The sequence below is a fragment of the Electrona antarctica genome (assembly GCF_951216825.1).
Source record: "Electrona antarctica genome assembly, chromosome: 7".
Taxonomy (NCBI): domain Eukaryota; kingdom Metazoa; phylum Chordata; class Actinopteri; order Myctophiformes; family Myctophidae; genus Electrona; species Electrona antarctica.
The window spans coordinates 25,831,731-25,854,962 of record NC_136812.1 but is presented as its reverse complement, the minus strand read 5'-3'; the positions used below and the strand labels follow the sequence as shown (position 1 = coordinate 25,854,962).

The following is a 23,232-nucleotide window of genomic DNA, read 5'->3' as shown; positions in this document are numbered from 1 at the left end:
ACACACAAACTGCCCCAAGCCTCTTTCTTACTATGGACTGTTCTGGCAAAGCATGGCACCTTGGGAATTGTAGTTTTCCATGGTCTCACCACTTTGTCGTCTTCTAGCCTGCTAGTTATCCCTGCCCTGCACAGTGCACCTCTCTCACTCACTCTCTCTTTCTCTCTCTCTCTCTCTCTCTCTCTCTCTCTCTCTCTCTCTCTCTGTGTCTGTCTGTCTCAAGCTTTCCCAGTACATACTGTACCTGCTTCACCACTGCCAGCACAAACAAACACAGGCTAGAGTGATTTCAACAGCCACTCAAATTGTAGAGCTGTTGGCTAGCTGGATGGATTGTAGATATATATTATATATCCATAATCCATCCAGCTAGCCAACAGCTCAAATGAAAATGAACGGAGAGAAAATTGACTAATCGACTTAGCACTTAGATGTGCTGTGCATATCTAAATGAGTGCTTTTAGTTGCAAGTGTGTGTGCGTGTGGACGTGCAGTCGTGCACATGCGTGCATCATTATGTGAACATAAGGATGTAGTAACCAATTCATTCAAGCATCCTCCAGGAACCAGTATAATAAGCACCTCCTCATCCAACCACTTGACTGCAGGGGCCTCTCATACTAAACACGTACAGTAGGCATTCATTCGTACGGCTCCTCTTCCAGGTAGGAATTAGTGAGGGTTTAGCACCTTCCTCCTGCTGCTCGCTTATGGCAAGACATGGAAACCAAGAAGCTGGTGAATAAAAGCGGTGTGTGTGTGTGTGTGTGTGTGTGTGTGTGTGTGTGTGTGTGTGTGCTTGACCAATAAGGTGTAGGTTCTTGGGGCCAGATTCATTACGCCGTTTACGCTCATATCGTGAGCGTACGGACATTAATGAGTATTGCCACGTTATGTGTGGAATTCATGAACTTGAACGTGGCCGCCGTTAGTCGTAAAATCCGCACATTTCAGGTCGGAGGGTGGTGTACCAGTGATCAAGGCATGCGTATATTTATTTAGAAGGCTTTAGTCTTCATGCTGAATCAATGAATAGTCCCCAAACCTCAAAAAAGATATGTATGTGCCCAGCATTTGTCAACACACACATACATAAAAGAAGAAAATGTGTCAACTGCTTAGCTTATGTTATGCTGATGCAAATTCCACTGGTTTGTATTTATTTTGTAGGCTATGTAGTTGCATTCAGAGCTGAATTATTAGGTCGCTCAGCATGTTGACAGACTGCAGCCAATTAAAGTTTCACATAATGATTTAAATAGACTATCGTGCCATATATTGCTGCATGAGCACCTATCTGCCTCCATTTGCGTCGTGGTATTAATTTATAATATGGGCTCACATGGACGCCACACACAGAATAGCCTAATAACTCTTACCTTGATGAGGAAACAGCTAGTTGGATCAGATGAAATCTAGCTTTTCCAAAAACGGATTAATCCCTCAAGAAAAAAAAAGAAAGAAAAAAAAAGGCAAAATTGGTCCGGGATGGATTAAATCTGTCCTGTGTCCTCCATTATTCCATTTGTTTTCCAACTCCGATGTAGTGGGACAGTGCAGGGCAGGGAATCAATCACCCCAGTAATCAATAAATCAAATAATGAAAATTATCGGATTTTAATTTTACCTCTGCAAAGGTGCAGTGCACAATTCATCCGTAGAAAGGGCTTTTATCATTGCCGAGTTTTAATATAGCATTTGGTCGTGTGGTTGAACTGTACAAATGAACTTCTTTCTCATTATCGTAAAAGTAACTTCATTAACATTGACAAGTTTCTATGAGGTGCTTCCGTCCGTTTCGTTTATAATTATATATAATTCGTCTGTCCGTGCGAGAGACCCGCCTGTCAAAATCAGCTGGTGATCCGATACAATTAAGCTACGTGTCCAGAACAAATTAATTCCCCATAGGCATGATTCAGATGTAGCATATACAACAGTGTATGAATCCAAAGGACAGTCTTCCCCCCATTAATCAATGCAGCTCTGATAAAAAAAATGATCAGATATCCTTTTTACCTTTGCAAAGGCGAGTGTGCAATTCACCCGCCCATGGTTGTGCCCCTCTTCGCACCCATTGGTTGCTGTTTCGTGGTTGGACAAAAATCCTTTCTCTCCATCCACTACCATTGAAATAACCTGTTTTTCAGTTGCTTTGTATTGATATTCTGTGCGTTCAATTCTTATTTTAAACTTGGTGTCAGTAAAAAGGAACATCACAGGTGCAGCATGGAGACTGGGCATATCATGGTTGTTTTTAGTTGTTTCCAAAAAGGATGTTTTAGCAAATTCAACATAAACAAGGCGGAACCAGGGCGGAACAAGGCAGAAGAGCCTGCTGGTTAGTCAGTCAGAGACCAATCAGAAGTCTGACAAAGGGTGAAAAATGGCTCTTTAGGTAATATACAGTAATTGCCAGGTAGGCCTATAGCCTTGGTCCTGACTCTGAGCTTGAATTTAAATCAATAAATGAACGAGATTAGCCTATAGCCTACTTTATAACGTTCAGTCCTTTGACATTGCGAGAGACTCCCTGTCAAAATAAACTGCTCTGAAGTTTTTCATCCGAGGACAGATATTTCCTGTTGCCTTATATGGCGTGGAATGGGCGTGGATGTTCCATTTAACCAGGCGAATCGCTTGGGAAAGAGGCGAAATGAGATACATGGGCGCACAAATGAAGTCATTACGCCACCTTTGGTGACTGACTCGTGAGCTTGATCGGACGGATTAATACGCTATCATTACGCATTTAATTTACACCTGGTCGTATATTTCCGTTGTGAATCTGGCCCTTGGTGTTTACCGTTCTTATTGTAAGTTGTTGTGGTTGAGAGCGACTTCTAAATGCCTAAATTGTGTGTGTGTGTGTGTGTGTGTGTGTGTGTGTGTGTGTGTGTGTGTGTCTGAGGTGCGTGTGTGTGTGTGTGTGTCTGAGGTGCATGCGTGTGTGTGTGTGTGTGTGTGTGTGTGTGTGTGTGTGTCTGTCTGAGGTGCGTGTGTGCGTGTCTAGGTGTTTGTGTGGTGGTGGAGTGGGGGGGTACGTGTGTGTAACAACAGTTACATCACTGATCCCTGGTCTGATGATTCTACCTCGTATAACCCCTGTCAGGGCAGTGAGTGACATGCCACTGTCACAACCCATAGGGCAGTGAGTGACATGCCACTGTCACAACCCGTAGGGCAGTGAGTGACATGCCACTGTCACAACCAGTAGGGCAGTGAGTGACATGCCACTGTCACAACCCGTAGGCCAGTGAGTGACATGCCACTGTCACAACCAGTAGGGCAGTGAGTGACATGCCACTGTCACAACCAGTAGGGCAGTGAGTGACATGCCACTGTCACAACCCGTAGGCCAGTGAGTGACATGCCACTGTCACAACCCGTAGGCCAGTGAGTGACATGCCACTGTCACAACCCGTAGGGCAGTGAGTGACATGCCACTGTCACAACCAGTAGGGCAGTGAGTGACATGCCACTGTCACAACCAGTAGGGCAGTGAGTGACATGCCACTGTCACAACCCGTAGGGCAGTGAGTGACATGCCACTGTCACAACCAGTAGGGCAGTGAGTGACATGCCACTGTCACAACCCGTAGGGCAGTGAGTGACATGCCACTGTCACAACCAGTAGGGCAGTGAGTGACATGCCACTGTCACAACCAGTAGGGCAGTGAGTGACATGCCACTGTCACAACCCGTAGGCCAGTGAGTGACATGCCACTGTCACAACCCGTAGGCCAGTGAGTGACATGCCACTGTCACAACCCGTAGGGCAGTGAGTGACATGCCACTGTCACAACCAGTAGGGCAGTGCCAGTGAGTGACATGCCACTGTCACAACCAGTAGGGCAGTGCCAGTGAGTGACATGCCACTGTCACAACCTGTAGGGCAGTGCCAGTGAGTGACATGCCACTGTCACAACCAGTAGGGCAGTGCCAGTGAGTGACATGCCACTGTCACAACCTGTAGGGCAGTGCCAGTGAGTGACATGCCACTCGCGGAAATCTTGAAAAGTTGGCATGATATTTGTGTGCCATTGTTAGGCAACTACTCTAATCCAGGAGTATTGGGAATCTAGATATACCCAACATTGCCTTTCTGTAGTAACAAGATGATCCGCTGCTTAGACTCTTGAATGCAGGACACATTCATACTGTAGTATACAGTTCATACTCACTTGCTGTACAAAGCCTTCTTACAGCGGCGTGGTGTCACTGGAGCATGTCAAAATGCATCCTGTGGGAGCCGTTTGTTTTCTCTGTTTGAATGAACAGAGTAATGTTGTTAACTCAACGCAGCAGAGTGAACGTTGTGTAAAACATAAATGGCTTTCTTTCTATAGAGCCTAACCGATGCCAGATGCTTTGGGTCCAATTCTGATTCCGATTTGGAAAAGTCTTGAAAATCTTGAGTTATTTTTGAAAAACGTAGATTTGATTAAATTACTATTAGAGAACATTAATTGACTATTTATGTTATGTCTTTTTGTGTACAGTATGTATTGTGTTTGTATTTGTGTTTTTACATGTCTGCCTATCTCTCTGCGTGTGCGTGCGTGTGTGCGTGTGTCTAGGAGGGGTGAAGTCTTGTTCTTTAAACTGTCTGGCGGAAGGATACAACTTCTACACTGAACGTGCTCCGGCTGTGGTGGATGGCACACCTTGCCGAGATGAAACTTTAGATGTGTGTGTAAATGGAGAATGCAAGGTGAGTTGACAGATTTTCATATGTGTGACTATGAGCATGTGTGTGTGATTGAAATGTTGAAAGTGGAGATACTGTATGTACAGTGCATGTGATGAGTAGTTTACAGTGTATTGTAAAACATGTGTAGTGTGTAGTTTATAGTGTACACAATCCTGTTTTCATTTCCATGAGATAAGTGTACAAATGTGTATACGGGTTCATTTGGTTCCATTTCCTCACCCAGGAGTCAGCCCAGCTCCTAATCCAGACAACAGTCTTGTCAAAACTTGACTATTGTAACTCCCTCCTTACTGGCCTACCGGCATGTGCACTTAAGCCCCTCCAACTGATCCAAAATGCCGCAGCCCGCTTGGTCTTCAACCAGCCAAAATTCTCACACGTCTCCCCCCTTCTCCGCTCCCTCCATTGGCTCCCGGTCGCTGCCCGCACAGAATACAAAACTCTGATGCTGGCATTCAAAGCAACCAAAGGCATGGCTCCCCCATATCTCACAAGTATGATCGTACCCTACAAACCCTCCCGCGCACTCAGATCAGCCAACACAGGGAAGCTGGAGTTACCTTCACTAAAAACGCCGGGACAACGCTCCGCACGTCCCAAACTCTTCTCCCTTCTGGCTCCAAAACTATGGAATGCACTTCCCATCACAGTCAGAACTGCAGCCTCACTCCCAATCTTCCGCCGTAGTCTGAAAACCCACCTCTTCAGACTCCACCATGGCCCGTAGCACTTGCCCTAGCCTAGCCCCTTAGATAGCACATTATGTAGACTTAGATAGTATTTTAAACAGACTTAGCTAGCTTGTTACGTAGACAGCTCTAGAATTGCACTTTATGTAGTCATAGCACTTTATAGTACACATGTATAATATATTATATAGTATAGTATGTATAGTTTACATAGATACTCCACTGTTACGTTCTTAGTTTACGCATGATTCATGATAACTACTTTTTATATATGTGATGTATGCCATGCTTTTGTTATTGCTTAATGTAAATCGCTCTGGATTAAGAGCGTCTGCTAAATGCCTAAATTGTAAATTGTAAATTGTGAACGCTCACTCGCTCTCGTAGTTTTCCAGAGTGTGCAGTGCACAGTGAAATTCTGTGTTCATTTCAATCGGATAGTGGACAAATGTAACCAAATGACCTTACGGGTCCATTTGGTTCCATTTGTGCATTCCCTCACCCTCATTGCTCATTTAAATCAGATTTGGTTCCATCCATGCACTATCCGATTTACACATTTTACTGTTGAACTAGTTGAGCACCATGATCAGGTGACAAAGTGAAAACAGCAGCCTCATTGGTAGTAGTTTTCTTTCCAGCCACTGGTCAATTGACGTTCTAATTCTCTCACCGCTAAATAACGATAAAGCCAGATTAAACCTTTTTGGGGGGTGGGGGGGACACTGCCTGGAGTCAGACCCACTGACGTAGATCAAGGCTTCTTAAAACATTTCCAGCCTGGGACCTAAACAGGAAATTGAGTGTGGTCCTGGGACCCAGACTCATTAAAACATATTGGCACCCCTGTCTTGTGGGGATCCACTACAAAACAAGCCTGCAATATAATTTGGCTCCCAGGTTCAACCCATATGTTGCAGAACTAAGAATGTAGCTAAGTCATAACTGGTGTTAATAGTGCATAGTTTAGATGGTGATAGTTGCTCCTCCTGTTGATTTTGGACAGAAGAGGTGTGTGTGTGTGGGGGGGGGGGTGGTTGCACACACAGGGAGGAACAAAAAACAAGACCATGAACAACACTTAACCACAAAACATCCAAATTGTTATTCTGTGGTTTCCTGGAGTTTTGTAGAGCAAAGTGGGATCTCATTCTGATGATTAAGCACTACCCCCCCCTGTTTATCAACAGCCCTTTTCTGTCCTCCTCTTCTCCTTCTACAGTACATCTCCTCCTTTCTGTGTGTGTGTGTGTGTGTGTGTGTGTGTGTGTGTGTGTGTGTGTGTGTGTGTGTGTGTGTGTGTGTGTGTGTGTGTGTGTGTGTGTGTGTGTGTGTGTGTGTGTGTGTGTGTGTGTGTGTGCGCGTGTGCGTGTGCATGCGTGCGTGCGGCGTGCGTGTGTGTGTGTGTCTCTGTACTGTTCTCACTGCACTACCCAACTCTTTTCTGCTCAGTTTAAGAACTCACTGACCCTCCGGCTCAGCTGTTAGTCTGTCTACACTGCTCGCTGGCTGCTATACACATTCACTCTCCCTCTCACTCCCTCAATTCTATTCTGGCCACTCTGCATCTTATTTTTTTCTGTCTTGCCCTATGCATACTTTTCTCTTTCTTGTGATTTCTCTGTTTGTAATTTAATATGCGCCTCATTCTCTCTCCCTTTCTTATTTATAGTATTTATGGCGTGCATAAAAATTCAGACACATTGAGGAGAAACCCGCGAGCTTTGTTTGCAACCTCATGGTGCAGTTTGAGGATAGAGGGAGAAACAGGAGGTGGGGGGGGGGGGGGGCACATAGCCAGGGGAACATATGCTACCAACATGGTGCTGCAGAGGCGAACCAGAGAGAACTCCTTAGCAGCAACTTGGTCAAAAGTCAGTGTAGCAAACATTTGAAACATCTGTGAAAGCGATAGGAGCAGGTGAACCCAGGTGAAAGCCATGCTCCCTTAATGAATTCACCTTTCAGTTCAAATCTGTCTGGAGGGGACATGTGGATGGAGATGGGGAGAGGGGTTAAAGTTTTCAGGAGCACTGAGACATGAATCTGTGCAAAAGGAAACATGACTCTGTGATAGGTGGGGGTGCTAGAATGCATCGTATTCTCAGTGCATCATGGTCCTGGAACATAATCAGTGTTGCATGTCCAAACATTTGTCACATCATTGCTCAATCTTTTGTGCAGACTCAGTCTCAAAGGGAAGACATGTAAAATGTTTATGCACGCACGCATGAAAGCCCGCGCACACACACGCGCACGCACGCACGCACGCACGCACGCACGCACGCACGCACGCACGCACGCACGCACACAGACACACAGACACACACACAGACACACACACAGACACACACACACACACACACACACACACACACACATTGATTGTTTTTCAGGTCTTGTCTGTACGAACATGGTGTTTGCACATGTGTTAAAGGATTTGTGTGAAAGTTTGCAATTGCTAGCCCCGGTACATTCCCTCAGTCCTTACGCTTATTATGTAGCTCCGAGATGAGGTCACGTACAGCTCCCCTCCCACTGCGGTGCAGAAACGGTGCATGGCTTCCACCAGGAACGCTGCTTACCCTTTTCTGCACATCGTATCCAAAAACGTTGTATCCAAACGAGCTAAACTAATTTTAATTTAGGATCGGACAAGAAAATCCAAATCATGATGAAACAGGCATTTAAATCGCTTGTTTAGTCACCCATGTTTTTCAAGGAAGTTGTGCACGTGCGTGTGCATGTCGACTGAACTGAAGTCGGTTGGAAAATCTAATTCCACATTCGACCAGGGGAGGCGCCGGGGTGGCGCTAATGCTTTTCAACTTCCTTGAAAAACATGAAAGCGGCTGACTAAACAAGCGATTTAAACACTTGTTTCAACACGTGACTTGGATTTTCTTGTCCGTTCCTAAATTGGAGCTGTACATGAGCTCATCTCGGAGCTACTGAATGAGCGTAGGGGCTGAGGGACAGTATCGGGGCTAGCAATTGCTCAACTTGTGTGTGGTGTAAAATGAGCATTTTTAGCATTTTGGGAGTTCCTGTTGTCCTGGTCCAGTCAGTATTGCACCAAAGAGAATCATTGCTTTCACAGTGAGAATGCCTGACTGTGTGACCAATAAGGAAAGTCTAATTATTTTTCTTTTATTTAGAGGTAAATGGTTTGTAATGGATGCTTGTTTCAAAAGCTGCACTTAGCACTCCTTCTCATAAAATAGAATTGTCAGCACCGCAAACAGGATAATATGCAAATTATGCATTCTTATTTTGCGGTAAGTTCTGGGAGCTGATGATAGGTGTGGTGTTACTCCTCAGCAATCCGTCTTAGGGCTTTGCAACAGGGATAGACTCCTGTGTTCACGGCCGATACCAACAATAAACCCCTCTGACCTTCTTGATCAAGCATTAAAATGATTGACTCTTAAGGCTGGCTTTCATTTTGAACTGTGCATTGACATGTCAAAGACACAGTTGTTCAGCTGAACCCAAAGCTGCCGTTTTACCCCGCAATGCAATTTGTAACTACTACACCGAAGTCCTTAAAATATAAGTAACACAAATAGTATATGAGAATGATAGTATTGGTAATTAGCTAACTAGATTTGGAAGTACCAGCTACTGATCTGATCTCAACGCGAAAGTATTAGACTGATGTGGGTATTTTTGTCAAAAAGGAATTCAGATTGTCATGAAAGCGATTATGTCTGAAGAGAAACCGGCTTGGTCATCTGTTTTGGAATAGACGTGTGGAACACATCAAGAGACAATCCTTCAACCTGACCTCTGATACCTTTCACCTCTCTAGACTCTTAACTGCCCTCTCACCCCCAAATTACCCTGACCCTGTCCTATCTCCTCCCTGCCTGCCCTGCAGCACGTGGGCTGCGACCGCATCTTGGGTTCGGACGTGCGCGAGGACCGCTGCCGGAACTGCGGGGGCGACGGAAGCAGCTGTGAGGCCATCGAGGGTGTCTTCAACGACTCGCTGCCTGAAGGAGGTACGACGCTAAAGATACCGACACTCCCTCACTCTGTCTGCTTGTCTTTTTGTCTCTCTGTATTCCACATCTGTCGCTGCATATTTTTCACTGTTTCTCTCTCTTTCTATGCCTCTCTCCCTAATCCAGCGATTCCCAACCTGTGGGTCGTGAGGATATTACAAGTGAAAATACACACAGCCCAACCATCTGACCACTTAAGTAGTCAGAAGGGTGAGCCTCGAACACTTTCAAGTGTTCAAGTGGAATTTCAAGTGGACCCTGATCCACAAAAGGTTGGGAACCATAGTCGAAATATCGTTTTCCAGCCAAACCGTTGCTTCAGTGTCAGCGATACCTTTGCTCAACACTAAAAAACTAAAGCCAGGTGTATAGCCAACCCTATAGCCATGGTTGCTCAAAGACTGTAGGGCTGCTTTGTTACTGCAGCTCAGACAGAAGAAAAAGGTTTAAATTAGATGTGTGACGGTCTCAGTGTGGGTGATGCTCTGTAGATGGTGAAGACAAGATGAAAACTCTAATTTGGCCTCCTTTCAGTCGAGAGAGGGGGAGGGGGGGCAGACTTCAGTTCTGGAAAAGTCTCCAGGCTTCCGAGAATGAGATTAGGGGCTAACGTGAGGCTTTTACCCTGAGATGTTACACAACATAATTGTGCCGCTCTCCAACAATGCACACATGCATCTTGTGTATTTGGAATTCTGACATTTAGTTGGATTAGAAGACCCTGGATATGCAGAACGTAGCCCACAGTTGTCTGTTCACATATGAGTTCTATTCACAGCCGTCTGTTACAGTACAGGCATTACTTTGATCAAGCTGAAATGAAATAAAACACACTGTAGCTGGTGAACAGTCTCTTACATACCAGTTAACGCCTGTTGTAGTACTGTCTTGGTGTGCCATAGTGTTTCTGATGATAAATGGTTAGCGATTGAATATTGTTTAAACATAGTAACACAGTCCAGATTTAAACATGCTATTTAAACCAGCAGTGCAGGATGTTAGCCTTGTCAGTCACAGGCTCTAAGTCATCCCAAGTCTTTGGCCATGATGACAAGAACATAAAGCGCTCTATTCTGGAACTTCATTGACTCACTGTTCCCTCCTGAGGAGTTCTAACAGAGGGCCTTGGAAGTTTGTTAGTCTCTCATTATAGACTGCACTGTAGGCTAACATCATGCAGGTACCTGATACTCAACTCCACTCTGAGCCAAATGGCTTCTCAAGGCACCACAGTCAAAATTAAGTAGATGAGGTCTGTCTTCCGGGAAGTGTGTGTGTGTTGTGTGTTGTGTGTTGTGTGTGTGTGTGTGTGTGCGTGCGTGCGTGCGTGCATGCGTGCGTGCGTGCGTGCATGCGTTTTGTATGGGGTATTTCTATGTTCGTGGATGCCTGTGTAAACAACAGTAGTACATATATTTGTGTATGAAGGGCATGCATGTACTCTATATATATATATATATGGTTTGTCCTATATCTGCCAGCCACCCAGGGACACGTGGCAGACAGATTTAGGTGAGGTCCAACCCGTGTGGCTTGAGGTTCGGCCGCTGTGGGGAACTATTCTGGGCTCCGTTTCCCCCGCAACACCAACTCCAGAGTCTCCGGCCCCACTGTCAGCACCGCTCACCCTCTTCCAAGAACGCCTCAGAGTGAACACACCCTAGGGCAGGCTGGGCAGGGGGCCATGCTTTGGACCACAGTGGCCAGACAAGCCCCAGCGGTAACTCCAGATACCTCCGCTGAATATCTAGTACAGACCTGAAGTTCAAGCTGAGGTTTATTTGACACGTTATCCAAGATCAATACTTTTATTGACCACTTTTATTGACCCCACCACCACGGGCCATTATAGCCCCCCATCCCGCCCCATATCTCTCATTCCATTCCAGTCAATCATTCAGTCATCCAATCTTCCATCCCCATCTCCAACACCAGCCCAGTGTCCATGCCGCAGAGCTGGGACTTGAGGGGTATTCTGGTCGTTCAGTCATCATGTCTACAGCAGCTCTCTGATAGAAGCATTAAGCCAACTGATCTGGGGTGGGGGTTGTCTGTCAATAGCTCAAGTCAAAACCATAATGATATGTTTTTTATGTTTATGGTCTTGAATTGAGTTATATTATATCATCAGAGTATCTCCAATGCTGTCAATATTCAGCTAACACATAGCATATCACATAGAGCGAAGTGTTTTATGACCCTCAGACCAGGCCAAACCACTAGAAATGTACCATAAAATGCAAAAAATGCAAAGTTTTCCATTAGAGAATCTACTGATGCTTTTGGATTCCAGAAACATCAAAGGTCATTTCTGGACATACGTAGTGTACCGTACATGTGTTGTCCAGGACACCTATTGATAGGTAAGGTTTCTTTAGGTTTCTTTAACTGCTTGTGATGTGACTGTGTTATTTTTAAGCGAGCGGTCTCTTGCTCAATCACCGTGTGTCCGTCCAGTCTGTGACTCTGGCAGGCGTTGAGGGTTACTGGAGGGTCAAGGGCCGGGGGTTTATAGATCGCTGGCTCTCTATTTACCACACAGACCCTGATTGTTAACAGAGGGACCTCTCCCTCCCTTCCTTTTCTTCTCTCTCTCTCTCTCTCTCTCTCTCTCTCTCTCTCTCTCTCTCTCTATCTGTCTCTGTCGCTCTCGCGGGCCGGCCAGGCCGGGTGGCCAAAAACCTCATACTCAGTTCTGCTGTTCTTCCAAACACCCCATCCCCCCCCCACACCCCCCGCCTCCCGCTCTGTGTCTAGAAACCTGGGCCCAGATCTGGGTTAGTCCAGCCGCTCCAGAGCTCCATGGAAAGGTCAGGGGCCAAGCCTCTCCTTTCCTCTGCGGTCACAGTGCTGGAAGGAATTATTGTATTTGTCTCCACCCCAGCCCCTCCTTCCCACCCGACCGTTCCTCCTCCTAACGAGGCTGAAGTTATTTACAGGGCTGCAGTGCCTGGCTAGATGACCAGCTGGCTGGCGGGCCGCATAGCCCGGCCCAACTGAGAGAAGAGAAGAGAGAGGAAAGGGTGGAGGGAGAGACGAGTGTACAGAAAAGAAGGGACGAAAGAGTAAAAACTAAGGAAGGGTGTCGGAAAAGGAGAGAGGGAGAGAAGACGAGCTGATGGTCTCTAGTACGTTTTAGCTCTCTCGCTCTAGCACTGATCTGAGCCACTGAGACCTGCTGCCCAGGAATGTGGTTGGAATCCGTCAACGCTGCTTATTCCATTGGAGACTCACAGAGCTAAACAGTACTAAAGTAGCTTTTATACATTACTCCCTGCTCTCCTATATGTAAACTTCCTATAGGCCTACCTTGGCCTTCTTCTCTGTCTTTCTGTGTAAGTAGACAGTAAAAGAAAAGTATACAAATTGAACCGTGTGTGTGTGTGTGTGTGTGTGTGTGCGTGTGCGTGTGCGTGTGCGTGCGTGCGTGCGTGGGTTTCAGGTTATGAGGAGGTGGTCAGAATTCCTAAAGGATCAGTGTTCATCCACATACAGGAGCTCAACGTGTCCCTCAACTACCTGGGTAGGAGCTCATTAACTTACACTGTCATCCTTAACTTCTAAGTACACCGTTATTATCCAATAAGATGTCACAGTATACCTTCATAATGATATTATATCATTTGGTCTGAAGTGTATTCTTCTTTGATTTCCACAGAAACTGTTAAGATTGTCTGTGTTTATGTCATCCTGAGGAACAATTTAATGTCACAGCTCCTGGTTTCAACTGGCAACATAAAACTAGGAATCACGTTAATTTGTTCCATCACTTTGCTTCAATTTATTTTCCGTCTCGCTCAATGTCCCAGTGCTGAAGAGTAAAGGAGACCAGTACTTTATCAATGGGAAGCTGACCATCGACACGCCCCGAAGGTTTGAGATTGCGGGGACCACCTTTCACTATCGACGGCCCACCGACGAGCCAGAAACCTTGGAGGCCCTGGGGCCCACTAACATAACACTCATAGTCATGGTGAGAATGGATGTTTAGCACAAATAATAACGTGAACTAATCAAGTCTTCCTAGAGATCAAGAAAGGACCGGCCAAGGTGCCTGGACCGCTGAGCCACGGCCCAGGCCCTCGATTCCATAGTTAACTGTGACCTTAGGTCGCAATTACTGGGTATGTCATGAAGGACTGCGTTCATTAGAATCTGTACTGTGTACTGTAAGTGTAGTCATATCATAATGTGTTCATAAATTATTTTAGATGATGTGTGATAACAGAGCGCAAAGCTGATTGCTCATTCACACACGCAAACAAAATCTTATTTGCTGTGTGTGTGTGTGTGTGTGTGTGTGTGTGTGTGTGTGTGTGTGTGTGTGTGTGTGTGTGTGTGTGTGTGTGTGTGTGTGTGTGTGTGTGTGTGTGTGTGTGTGTGTGTGTGTGTGTGTGTGTGTGTGTGTGTGTGTGTGTGTGTGTGTGTGTGTGTGTGCGCGCGTGTGTGTTCGTAGGTCCTGGTTAGGGAGCCGAACCTGGGAATTCACTACCGCTTCAACCCTCCAGTCAGCAGGGATCCTCTGAGTGGTTATGCATGGTACTACACCTCCTGGTCCCGCTGCTCAGTACTTTGCGCTGGAGGTACACTGTATGCACACACACACACACACACACACACACACACACATCCCTATCCCTGACCTTAACCATCACATATACATGGCATGCCCAAACCAGCTTTGTACAATGTATATACGACTACAAGGTATCAGTACACAACTATCTATCTATCTATCTATCTATCTATCTATCTATCTATCTATCTAATCCTTCTTTCCTTCCTTCCTTGTGAGGATATTGGGTTCTCACAAACACAATATAGACGCACGCGGCACACACGCACGCACACAAACTAACATACACACACACAGTGGCACATGAAAACACACAATCTAAATCCCTGCATGGCTCTGTACTCGTTTGTAGAGTAACATGAACCCAGGGAATAACCACGGGAATGGAATGTTCAATGCTGGAAAACTAGAGTGGTGGTTGAAACCATCAGGCATTTAAGAAGCCCAGAGACCATGAGGCCTTGGTTTGATGACAACGGCCCTCTCTCTACTAGTGTTAATGATCCAAAGCTGCCAATGACCAATGCAATCCAATGACCAATGTCTACAAAAAACCCTGACTAAAGAGGGGACCTGTTAACATGTGCACAGCAAGTGCAAATTCAAGCCTTTCTTATATGATGATGGGAGTTGCGAACTGAAAATAGCGCGACTCTCCATCCAATATTTCGTGTCATTTCCCATCAAGACTTTGCACGTAAATATTGATACGTGCAATTAGGCACACATAAACATTAACGCGCATGCCATGGTGAAGTCAGCTCAACTCTAATCTAATCTACAAAATAGAGCTAGAGAGTACTGGTTTGACTGCTGCATCATGCATTGGCAAGCAGCACCATAGTGTTGCAAGCTATTTTCTCATCTTGGGGGTTTGCTTTACTGGTCACAGTTGTTATTTTCATTGCTTTAATACAAAACAATGTAATGCAATGAAAACAGACTTTTAAAATAAATAATTCAATAAATGTATAAATGTCATTGTTCACGTATATTTGTATTGTGTGTTTATGTGGCGTATTCCCCAGGTGTGCAGTTGCAGCAGGTGGTCTGTAAGAAGCAGGCAGACCACTCTGTGGTCTTCAACCACTCCTGTGACAAGAAGAACAAACCCAAAGATAAGAAAAGAGCCTGCAACTCTGAGCCATGCTCCCCAACGTGAGTAGATCTCAAACTACAGGTTTTAATTTGTAAACATTTTGACCCAAATGGGTCGACGTTTACTCTCTCAGAGTTAAATTGTACTGTAGTAGTCTCTTGTAGAAGTGATTTATTTGATCTGAGCTCACATGATCATCATATGTTTGTATTTATGTTTGCCCACTTGTGTGCGTCTACATGTTTGCACACTATTTGGCTGTCTTTGTGTGTGTTGTGTGTCTTTGTGTGTGCTTAACCCACTGTCCTCTGCAAGTATGTACACACACACACACACACACACACACACACACACACACACACACACACACACACACACACACACACACACACACACACACACACACACACACACACACACACACACACACACACACACACACACACACACACACGTTTTGTCCTTGATGCTTCCTCCCTGCGAATGCCTGTGGGTCCGGCGGTCTAACTTACTACTGGAGTTTCCATCCCACTGTTGGAATCACGCACGTTCAAACAAATATCCACCTGGCTTCCCTCTGTGCTTCCCCTCAGTTGGTGGTCGGGGGAGTGGTCCGACTGCAGCCGCACCTGCAATGGGGGGCTGCAGACACGCGACGTGCTGTGTAAAAGAAAGATCTCCGCCACAGAGGAGAAGGTCCAGGATGACTCGGTGTGCACAGCCCCACGGCCCTCCTTCACTGTGCCCTGCAACAATCACACCTGCCCCCCTGAGTGGCTGGCCCTAGACTGGTCAGAGGTAAGCGACTGTACTGTACTGTGGTGATTAACCATATGGGCCCTATCATTCTGGGGTAAACCTTCAGCCAAAAGCCAATCTACAAGCTCACACCGTGTCACAACACAACATACTGTGAACGTGTAGATCGGCTACTTTTGGCTTTTAAAAAATATTTATGTTATATTATCATTATCGGGCACCTAGGCTACAATATGGCCTGACAGTGCGTCGTGAGGTCGAGTCCCGATCCTGAAGGCCTTTGCTGTGTGTCACTCCCCGTCTCTCTCCCCATTCACCGTCAACTATCAATTAAAGGCATTAAAAGCCCCAAAGTTTGTATTTTGCCACCAGTGGGCCTACAGGCCTACAGGTTGGGAATTGCTGGTCAAAGTGATGAATACAGAAGTCTCTCCCCATGTATGTGTGCTGCGTTTGTTTGATTCCTTCTTAATTCCTGCGCAACCACAGCGTTCTGTTGCTCAAGTTGCTCACCACGCATCTGCTCTGGATCGTTCCTCATTTCCTTTCCTCACAGCAGCTTCTTCCTCGTGTTGCTCATCATGCATTTGCCCTGCATCGTTCCTCATTTTCACTACAGGGAGGGAATACTACAGGGTGTCGCAATGTTGCAAAGAGAAATCGAGCCGACATCCTAAAGGTCAAGGTTGACAGTTTCTGCTGGGCTGTCCGAAGTAGTTTGGACAGTCAGTATATTTTGGCGTGCAGGTGAAAAAAAAAAAAAAAAAAACGACCATCAGAAGTTCTGGAGGACATCAAAATGTAGTTATTGCCACACTTTCACAAATTTGGATATCAGAAGGAGCTTGTATTGCGCTTAACTGGTTAGATGCGAGTCATGGCCAAAGCATTTTCGGGGGTCCCCAGCCAAAAACGTTGAGAACCCCTGACCTAAAGCATCTACTGCCCCCTGGTGTCCAAGGAGTTAACAAGCTATTTTTAAAACTGGTGCCCTAAAAATAAGACCCCCCCCCACTCCTCTCACTTGGCAGTGGCACCATATTCTTCTCATCCATTTGAACATGGATAATACTGACATCACCTGAAATAAAGTACACCGTATCAATGGAATGCACAGTAGGAGCACGAAGCAGACATATACATCATATAGAATGTATCAAGGCTAAGAGATTTTTATTAATGCTTGGCACTGGGACACCAGCACATTTTTATAACTCTTGTCACATGGGAACTTCCACCAGAAACCGGCCCATGCTCTATTTTAATCCTGACCCATAGTTGAAGAGCTCCATGGGAGCTTCAAGGTCATCAGATTATTTTCTCCACATATTTTTGTGGAGTGTAAGTGTAGCTGTGCATTTGTAAAGTTTAGTGCATTTTGAAGGATGTCTTGTTCACAGATCTCAGCTCGCCGATGCCTTGTTCCTCTTTAGGAACAGGAAGCTGGCAGGTCTTTATCCTCCACTCCCATGAGTCCCACTCTAAACTTGGGGCTAAACTTTGTTCACTTAATTGAAAGAATGAGGCTGTAATGAATTGCATCTTTGAAAGGGACAGCCCACTTTTCAAATGAAATTCTGCTTACTTGGCAAGAGCAAGATAAGAATCATGTCCAGCTGATTTACTGGAACTAAAGCCGTCTGTCTGCTTTTCACATAAATAAAACTGCTGCCACCTACTGGAAGAATTATGAAGTTGTGCTTGTATCTGCAGTGACCCTGTGCAGCCCATCCATTCCTCACCAGTCACCTCACACACCCTCTGTGTCAGTGTCCCCTCCTGCCTTTCGCTTCCTTCGTGTTTTTACACAGTTTATCGAACTAATCGATTTAAAGTAAACGTTTATTGTGGGCTCTCTCCAGCGAGCACACACTAGTTCTCTACAGCCACTTTTTTGGGCACCTAACTACTTCCACATACTTTGTGCTAGAAATCTAGTTCAAACTTCAGCTACATGTTCAGCTTTATGCAGTTATTTATGCTTGTATTTTTCTTTTTACAAGTTTTCTTTTGTAAAAGTGTTTGCATGAGGAAGGGTTCACACAGAGGTGCTATGTGGTTGCTATAATATAACACACATTCAAACCTCTGCCGCTTCCTGGGGCGGCAGTGAATACGTCACCATCCATCAGCACGGCACTGGCTTTAATACATTTTCTACTGTACATCATATACATTGGGGGTTTTCAGCGAGCCCACACAGTTTCTGCAGGAACAGTTTTTCTAGTTTAAAAAAAATATTGATAATTTTCTCAATTAATAAAATAACTGTTTTGATTGCAATTTTGGCATAGACGAAAAGTTTCCAAAAATATCACAATACTCACAGCACTTTATCCAAAGTATAATGTTTTGTCTCCGTTGTGTTTCTCTAGTGCACCCCTAGCTGTGGTCCTGGCTACAGGCACCGTGTGATCCTGTGTAAGAGTGGGGACAGTGGGGCCACTCTGCCAGATTTAGAGTGCTCCAAGCAAACCCGCCCCACCAACAGGGTGCGCTGTAACCTGCAGCGCTGTCCCCCGCCTCACTGGATAACGGGGCCCTGGGGAGAGGTAAGACTGCACACACAGACTGGATGCTAGCTGAGTAAAGCCTGACTTATGTCAAGTATAAATCCTGTTTATCTCCCTTTAGTGATTATACTAAAATACACCATATGGAATCCTTATTCATGCATATTGCAGTTAAAGGGGTATTTTCACTTTGGGGTAATTTGAACGTGTACTTTTGTGTGAACCAGAACGAGGAACTAAAGTTTAAAATGATGTTTTGAATTAAATGCAATGGGTTCATATAGGAAGGGGCGTGGCTGTTGAAAATTAACATCAAATATCTAAATATTTAACCAAAAGCAACTTAAAAACTGTGTGTGTGTGTGTGTGTGTGTGTGTGTGTGTGTGTGCGTGTGTGTGTGTGTGTGTGTGTGCGTGTGTGTCAGTGTTCTGCGAAGTGCGGTCTGGGCCAGGAAATGCGTTCTGTGCAGTGTCTGACTCACACTGGCCAGCCGTCCAGCGAGTGTATGGACCACCAGCGGCCAGCGGTCATGCAGCAGTGCAAGAGTAAATGTGACCTCAGTCTGCCGGTCAGCACAGACAACCCTGACGGTCAGTGGTCAATCTAATAACCCAGTGGTTCTCAAATATTTTTCCTTTCAAAAAACCCCAATAAAATGTATTTGGTGGCAAAACACAGTCAGGAAAAAAAGAAAGAAAATTACAGTTTTTCAAGATTTAATGTTTTTGAAATACCAGATCTACAAGCTCACAGCATGTTGTGATGGGACGCGATGTGAGCTTTGTACATCGGCTATTTTCGAATAGCCTAAGAATAAAGAGTTAAAGTGGCCACACCTATTTTTGCAGTGTTGGGTCAGCTACATGTAGCTTAACTTGCCCAACACTGGTTTTAATTATTCCTTTTAGTTATTTCATTATTTATTTGATGTTTTTTTCCAGTAAGAATTGAGACTTGAATACCTGCACGTATAGTGGAGTAAGCAATAGGTCTATTAAAGTTAATTAATAGGCCTATTAGCTATGATTCATTGTTATCTGCAGTGTTGGGAAAGTTAAGCTACATGTCTTTGAGAACCACTGATCAATGTCACATGCCTAGAGCGCAGTACCTTCACAAAATGTCAATGAAACAACAAAGGAGATGTCTTTGATCTGTTATTGTTCTGTTTGTCTGTGCAGAGTGTAAAGATGTGAACACTGTGGCCTACTGCCCCCTGGTGCTCAGGTTTAAGTTCTGCAGCCGGCCTTACTTCAGACAGATGTGCTGCAAGACCTGCCAGGGACATTGATCTGGTGATCCACAAACTCACAGCCTCCCTCCTCCTTGGGCTCAGTACACAACACAACCCACACCTGTCCACAACTCAGTAGCCCATATAGAACGTCTAACAACTGTGTTGTAAGACGGAATTGGGACACTGTCATCCGGAGAACTCTCATCTGTTCCCATGATTATCCTGATGGGCTTAATCCTGAATCCAGCCCAGAAGTTGGAGGCTAACCCAGGCCCCAGAACTGAAGTCTACTGGACCCGTCTGAGCTGAGATAGACATTCCACAGGAGAGAAGGCTGCTGCTTGGGAAAGATAGAAAGAGGGTGAGAAAGAGACAGAGGAAGGCGAGAGAGAATGAAAGAAAAGAGAGAAATGTGTTTCTATCCTGTTCCTGTACCAGTGATCTGATGTAACTCTCTCCCACTACCAGTGACTCTCTTTGTCTCTCCCTCTCTTGATAGTATACTATCCCTCTAATGAAATATTATGGTGCTACTACATTTTATCATGGCCACAGGACTGGTCACTGTACTCGATCACTAGACTTCCTCTAGTAGTCTCTTTGCTGGTGTGGCCCAAACAGTTATAGTGAATTATCAAACCTGTATATTAGCAGGCATTGTGTCTGTGTATGTATACGACGATCTCCTTCGTAGAAATGTCATTTTCCATATAACTTTGCCTTTGAAAAGGAATACGTTAGTAAAAAATGAAAAGGACTTGTATTTTCTGACAGTTACTTGACCACATTATATTTTAAAGCTATTGCTTCTCATCAGCATATTCAACCATCCTCAGATGTTCAGTCTAAACTAAAGGATGAGCAGTGTGATTTGCACAACGTCCGAGTAGAGGACACCTCTTATATTTGTGCTAACATGTTTTGACTTGAGCTCTGTGTGTGTAAACTATGGCTGTATGTATGTCTGTCTGTCTGTCTGTCTGTTTCTTTACTGCAGTGAATCTGCCATAGTCTTGCCATTTTGCTGGAAACACTACAACATGGTCACTCATTCATTCACTTAAACCTCATCACCTCTGCATTATATTACTTACTGCTCCATTAATGCTACATGGGCAAACCAGAGACACTGCCTTGCTTGTTATATGTGCAAACACTCACTTGCTTGGACATTTTCAGATCAGGCTGCCGTCCTTTGCCATGGCCTTCTACTGTGTTTGCCTGCAAGGCTTCAACTGGTGCTATCAGTGTCATGGTATGAACATGCCTCAGCACAGGCCTTGCTGTTCATTTACTGGGACTTATATGCCACATGGTAATACTCATGGCCAGGCACTATAGTGCTAGTAACTTTTACTGCGAGTGGAAACTCACAGCAAGTAGTCTCGCACAGTGACTGGCCTCTGACAGGCAGGGAGCAAGTCCACTGAGGAGATAATGACTTCTGGCCCTACTGTATTCAAAAAGCACTTTATAGTAGGAGTGGTAATCTGAAGCTGGATTTACACTGCCGCTAAAGAACAGATTTTTGTGTGGCACATCTGATCATTTCACAGCTGTATCATCATTAAGAAACCAAATGCAATCTACATTTTGGTACTGGTTATTACTGGTCTGTGCCACGAAGGGTTTAACAGATTTTCCTGTTTCGCTTTTTTTGTCTTTAAGGACAGCCTTTTAAGCTATATGATTGGTCACTCATATTATGCCCCGACCAGTGACTCGGGATCAGTAATCCTTGTGGGAAAACGTTTTATGAAAGTCCCTGGTTGTATTCCCTCAGGCCCATGTAACCCCTCACAATGAAGTGGTGTCGTAGGCCATCTTAAACTGGCTGAGAAGAGCCGTCTTCATATTGGTTTTATTGACAGATTTTGTTAAGGCTAAACTATACTTTGCCACTTACTGTAGCTGTGTTATATGACAGAAATAACATATTTTCAACTTAAATAGGGGATTATGTATACATGTGCTGTAATTTGTATAACCAAAACCTGTTTAAGAGGTCTTTCCATCCTGACAAAAAACCTAGAGTTTGTGGAGCCCTCTGCCTGAAGCTCTGATAGAGGTTATCAAATCCAATTGCACCATCAGGTTTTTCACCACTTGAGCCCTAGCAGCATCCCTATTCTGGGGGAAACATTCACTGAAAACAGAATTGTGATGCATTATGGGCTTGTAGATCAGCTACTTTCGGAGAATAGGTTTGATGTAGAGGGAAAAAAGATCAGACCAAGTACAGAGCCAGTCAACTAAGTCTAGAGGGTTTATATGTGGTTAATTGTGACCTGACTTCTTCACACTCATCCACTCTGTTCATAGCGGAAAGCAGCTCTATGTAACACTAGAAAACACATGATTTTAATTGTAAAAAGAGGAAACTATGTCAGCAGCATTGTTATTCATTTTCATTGTGGTGCTTTGGTTCAGAATGGTGCTATTACATTGCTATTTGTTGTCATTTCTGTTCTGTGTTGTCATTGTTCTGTGTTGTCATGTAACATGCAACGATTGGGTATAATAATGGTTACAGTCTTGAATTAGTTAGAAGGGAAGGTGAATTTGAGCCTTTTTAATTAAACATGTAACAATGTTACTTGTTTAATGTAGTACAACTCCACTGAAGTATACTGGTAACTTTACCTTGTAGTCTCAAAGCACAGACCTTGAGGTATTTACTATTCAAAATAGACAGCATTTACATTTGTGGGATATGTTGTTTTATTTCCTCAACAGAAGTGATTGGACCAAAAACAGTCAATTCTTCACTATCACTAGCTTACAGTAGACACTTTTTTGTGTGTTAATAAGTGATCCAGATTACAACTGAAAGTAATGTGTCTTAATATGTAAGGCAAATGTTTTGTCTCTTGTGAGCTATCTGTATACCTGGACCTATACTGTAGTAAAGGTTGACTTTTGAGCCTATTTTGTCTGAGCAAAGAAGAGGGACAGCCTTGTTTGTGGTTTTCGCACGTCTGCTAATTATGACAGACATGTACTGTATGCTGTTGAATACTATAGACAATAAATAAGTGTCCTCCCATGTACAACTTTTTTAAACAAAAATACTAAAGTAAATAAATATAGTGTATTGTTGATTTAAGAACAATTTAGAATTTTGGGGTCCTTTTCATAATTTGTCCCTTTTACAAATGTTTTGTTGTCATCGATCTGTTGGATATGTCATGGTCACGATTACCCAGACCATACTGTAGCCTTAAAGTTGGAAAATTAGATGAATAATTGCTATTTCTGTGTCTGACAGATGTCGTCATGGAAAAGATGAGCAGAATTGGGGATATTTTTTGCCCAAATGAGGTTGTGCATGTGTTTGTCAATGTCTGTGTGCCCTGTGTCCACACGTGACTGATGATGGCAGTTCATCAGTTCAGTTTCAGTTTCAGTTTCAGTGTGTGTGTGTGTGTGTGTGTGTGTGTGTGTGTGTGTGTGTGTGTGTGTGTGTGTGTGTGTGTTCAGCACTAAATAGCTACACCCGGCCAACAGGGCACTGCTCCATGTATGCAGTGCCCTGTTGACCAGGTGTAGTACACCTCAGTAATGGCTGTGCCCAGGCCACCCCTCTGTGGACTCCTCTATACTGTAGGTCTGTGTTAGCCTGGCTTTTTCCAGACAC

The 23,232-nt window shown here is 44.6% G+C and overlaps 1 protein-coding gene across 1 annotated transcript in view; it reads left to right on the top strand.

Annotated features, from left to right (window-relative positions):
- Positions 1–22,701, top strand: part of adamts10 (ADAM metallopeptidase with thrombospondin type 1 motif, 10) — a 70,614-nt gene extending 47,913 nt beyond the window's left edge. The window contains exons 17-26 of the mRNA XM_079506894.1: positions 4,581–4,714; positions 9,284–9,407; positions 12,853–12,933; positions 13,220–13,383; positions 13,867–13,993; positions 15,015–15,144; positions 15,679–15,883; positions 18,220–18,396; positions 18,783–18,948; positions 19,540–22,701. Of these exons, the coding sequence (XP_079363020.1) occupies positions 4,581–4,714; positions 9,284–9,407; positions 12,853–12,933; positions 13,220–13,383; positions 13,867–13,993; positions 15,015–15,144; positions 15,679–15,883; positions 18,220–18,396; positions 18,783–18,948; positions 19,540–19,649 (1,418 nt within the window). The 3' untranslated portion in view covers positions 19,650–22,701. The remainder of the gene's footprint in view (positions 1–4,580; positions 4,715–9,283; positions 9,408–12,852; positions 12,934–13,219; positions 13,384–13,866; positions 13,994–15,014; positions 15,145–15,678; positions 15,884–18,219; positions 18,397–18,782; positions 18,949–19,539) is intronic.
- The last annotated feature ends 531 nt before the right edge of the window (positions 22,702–23,232 follow it).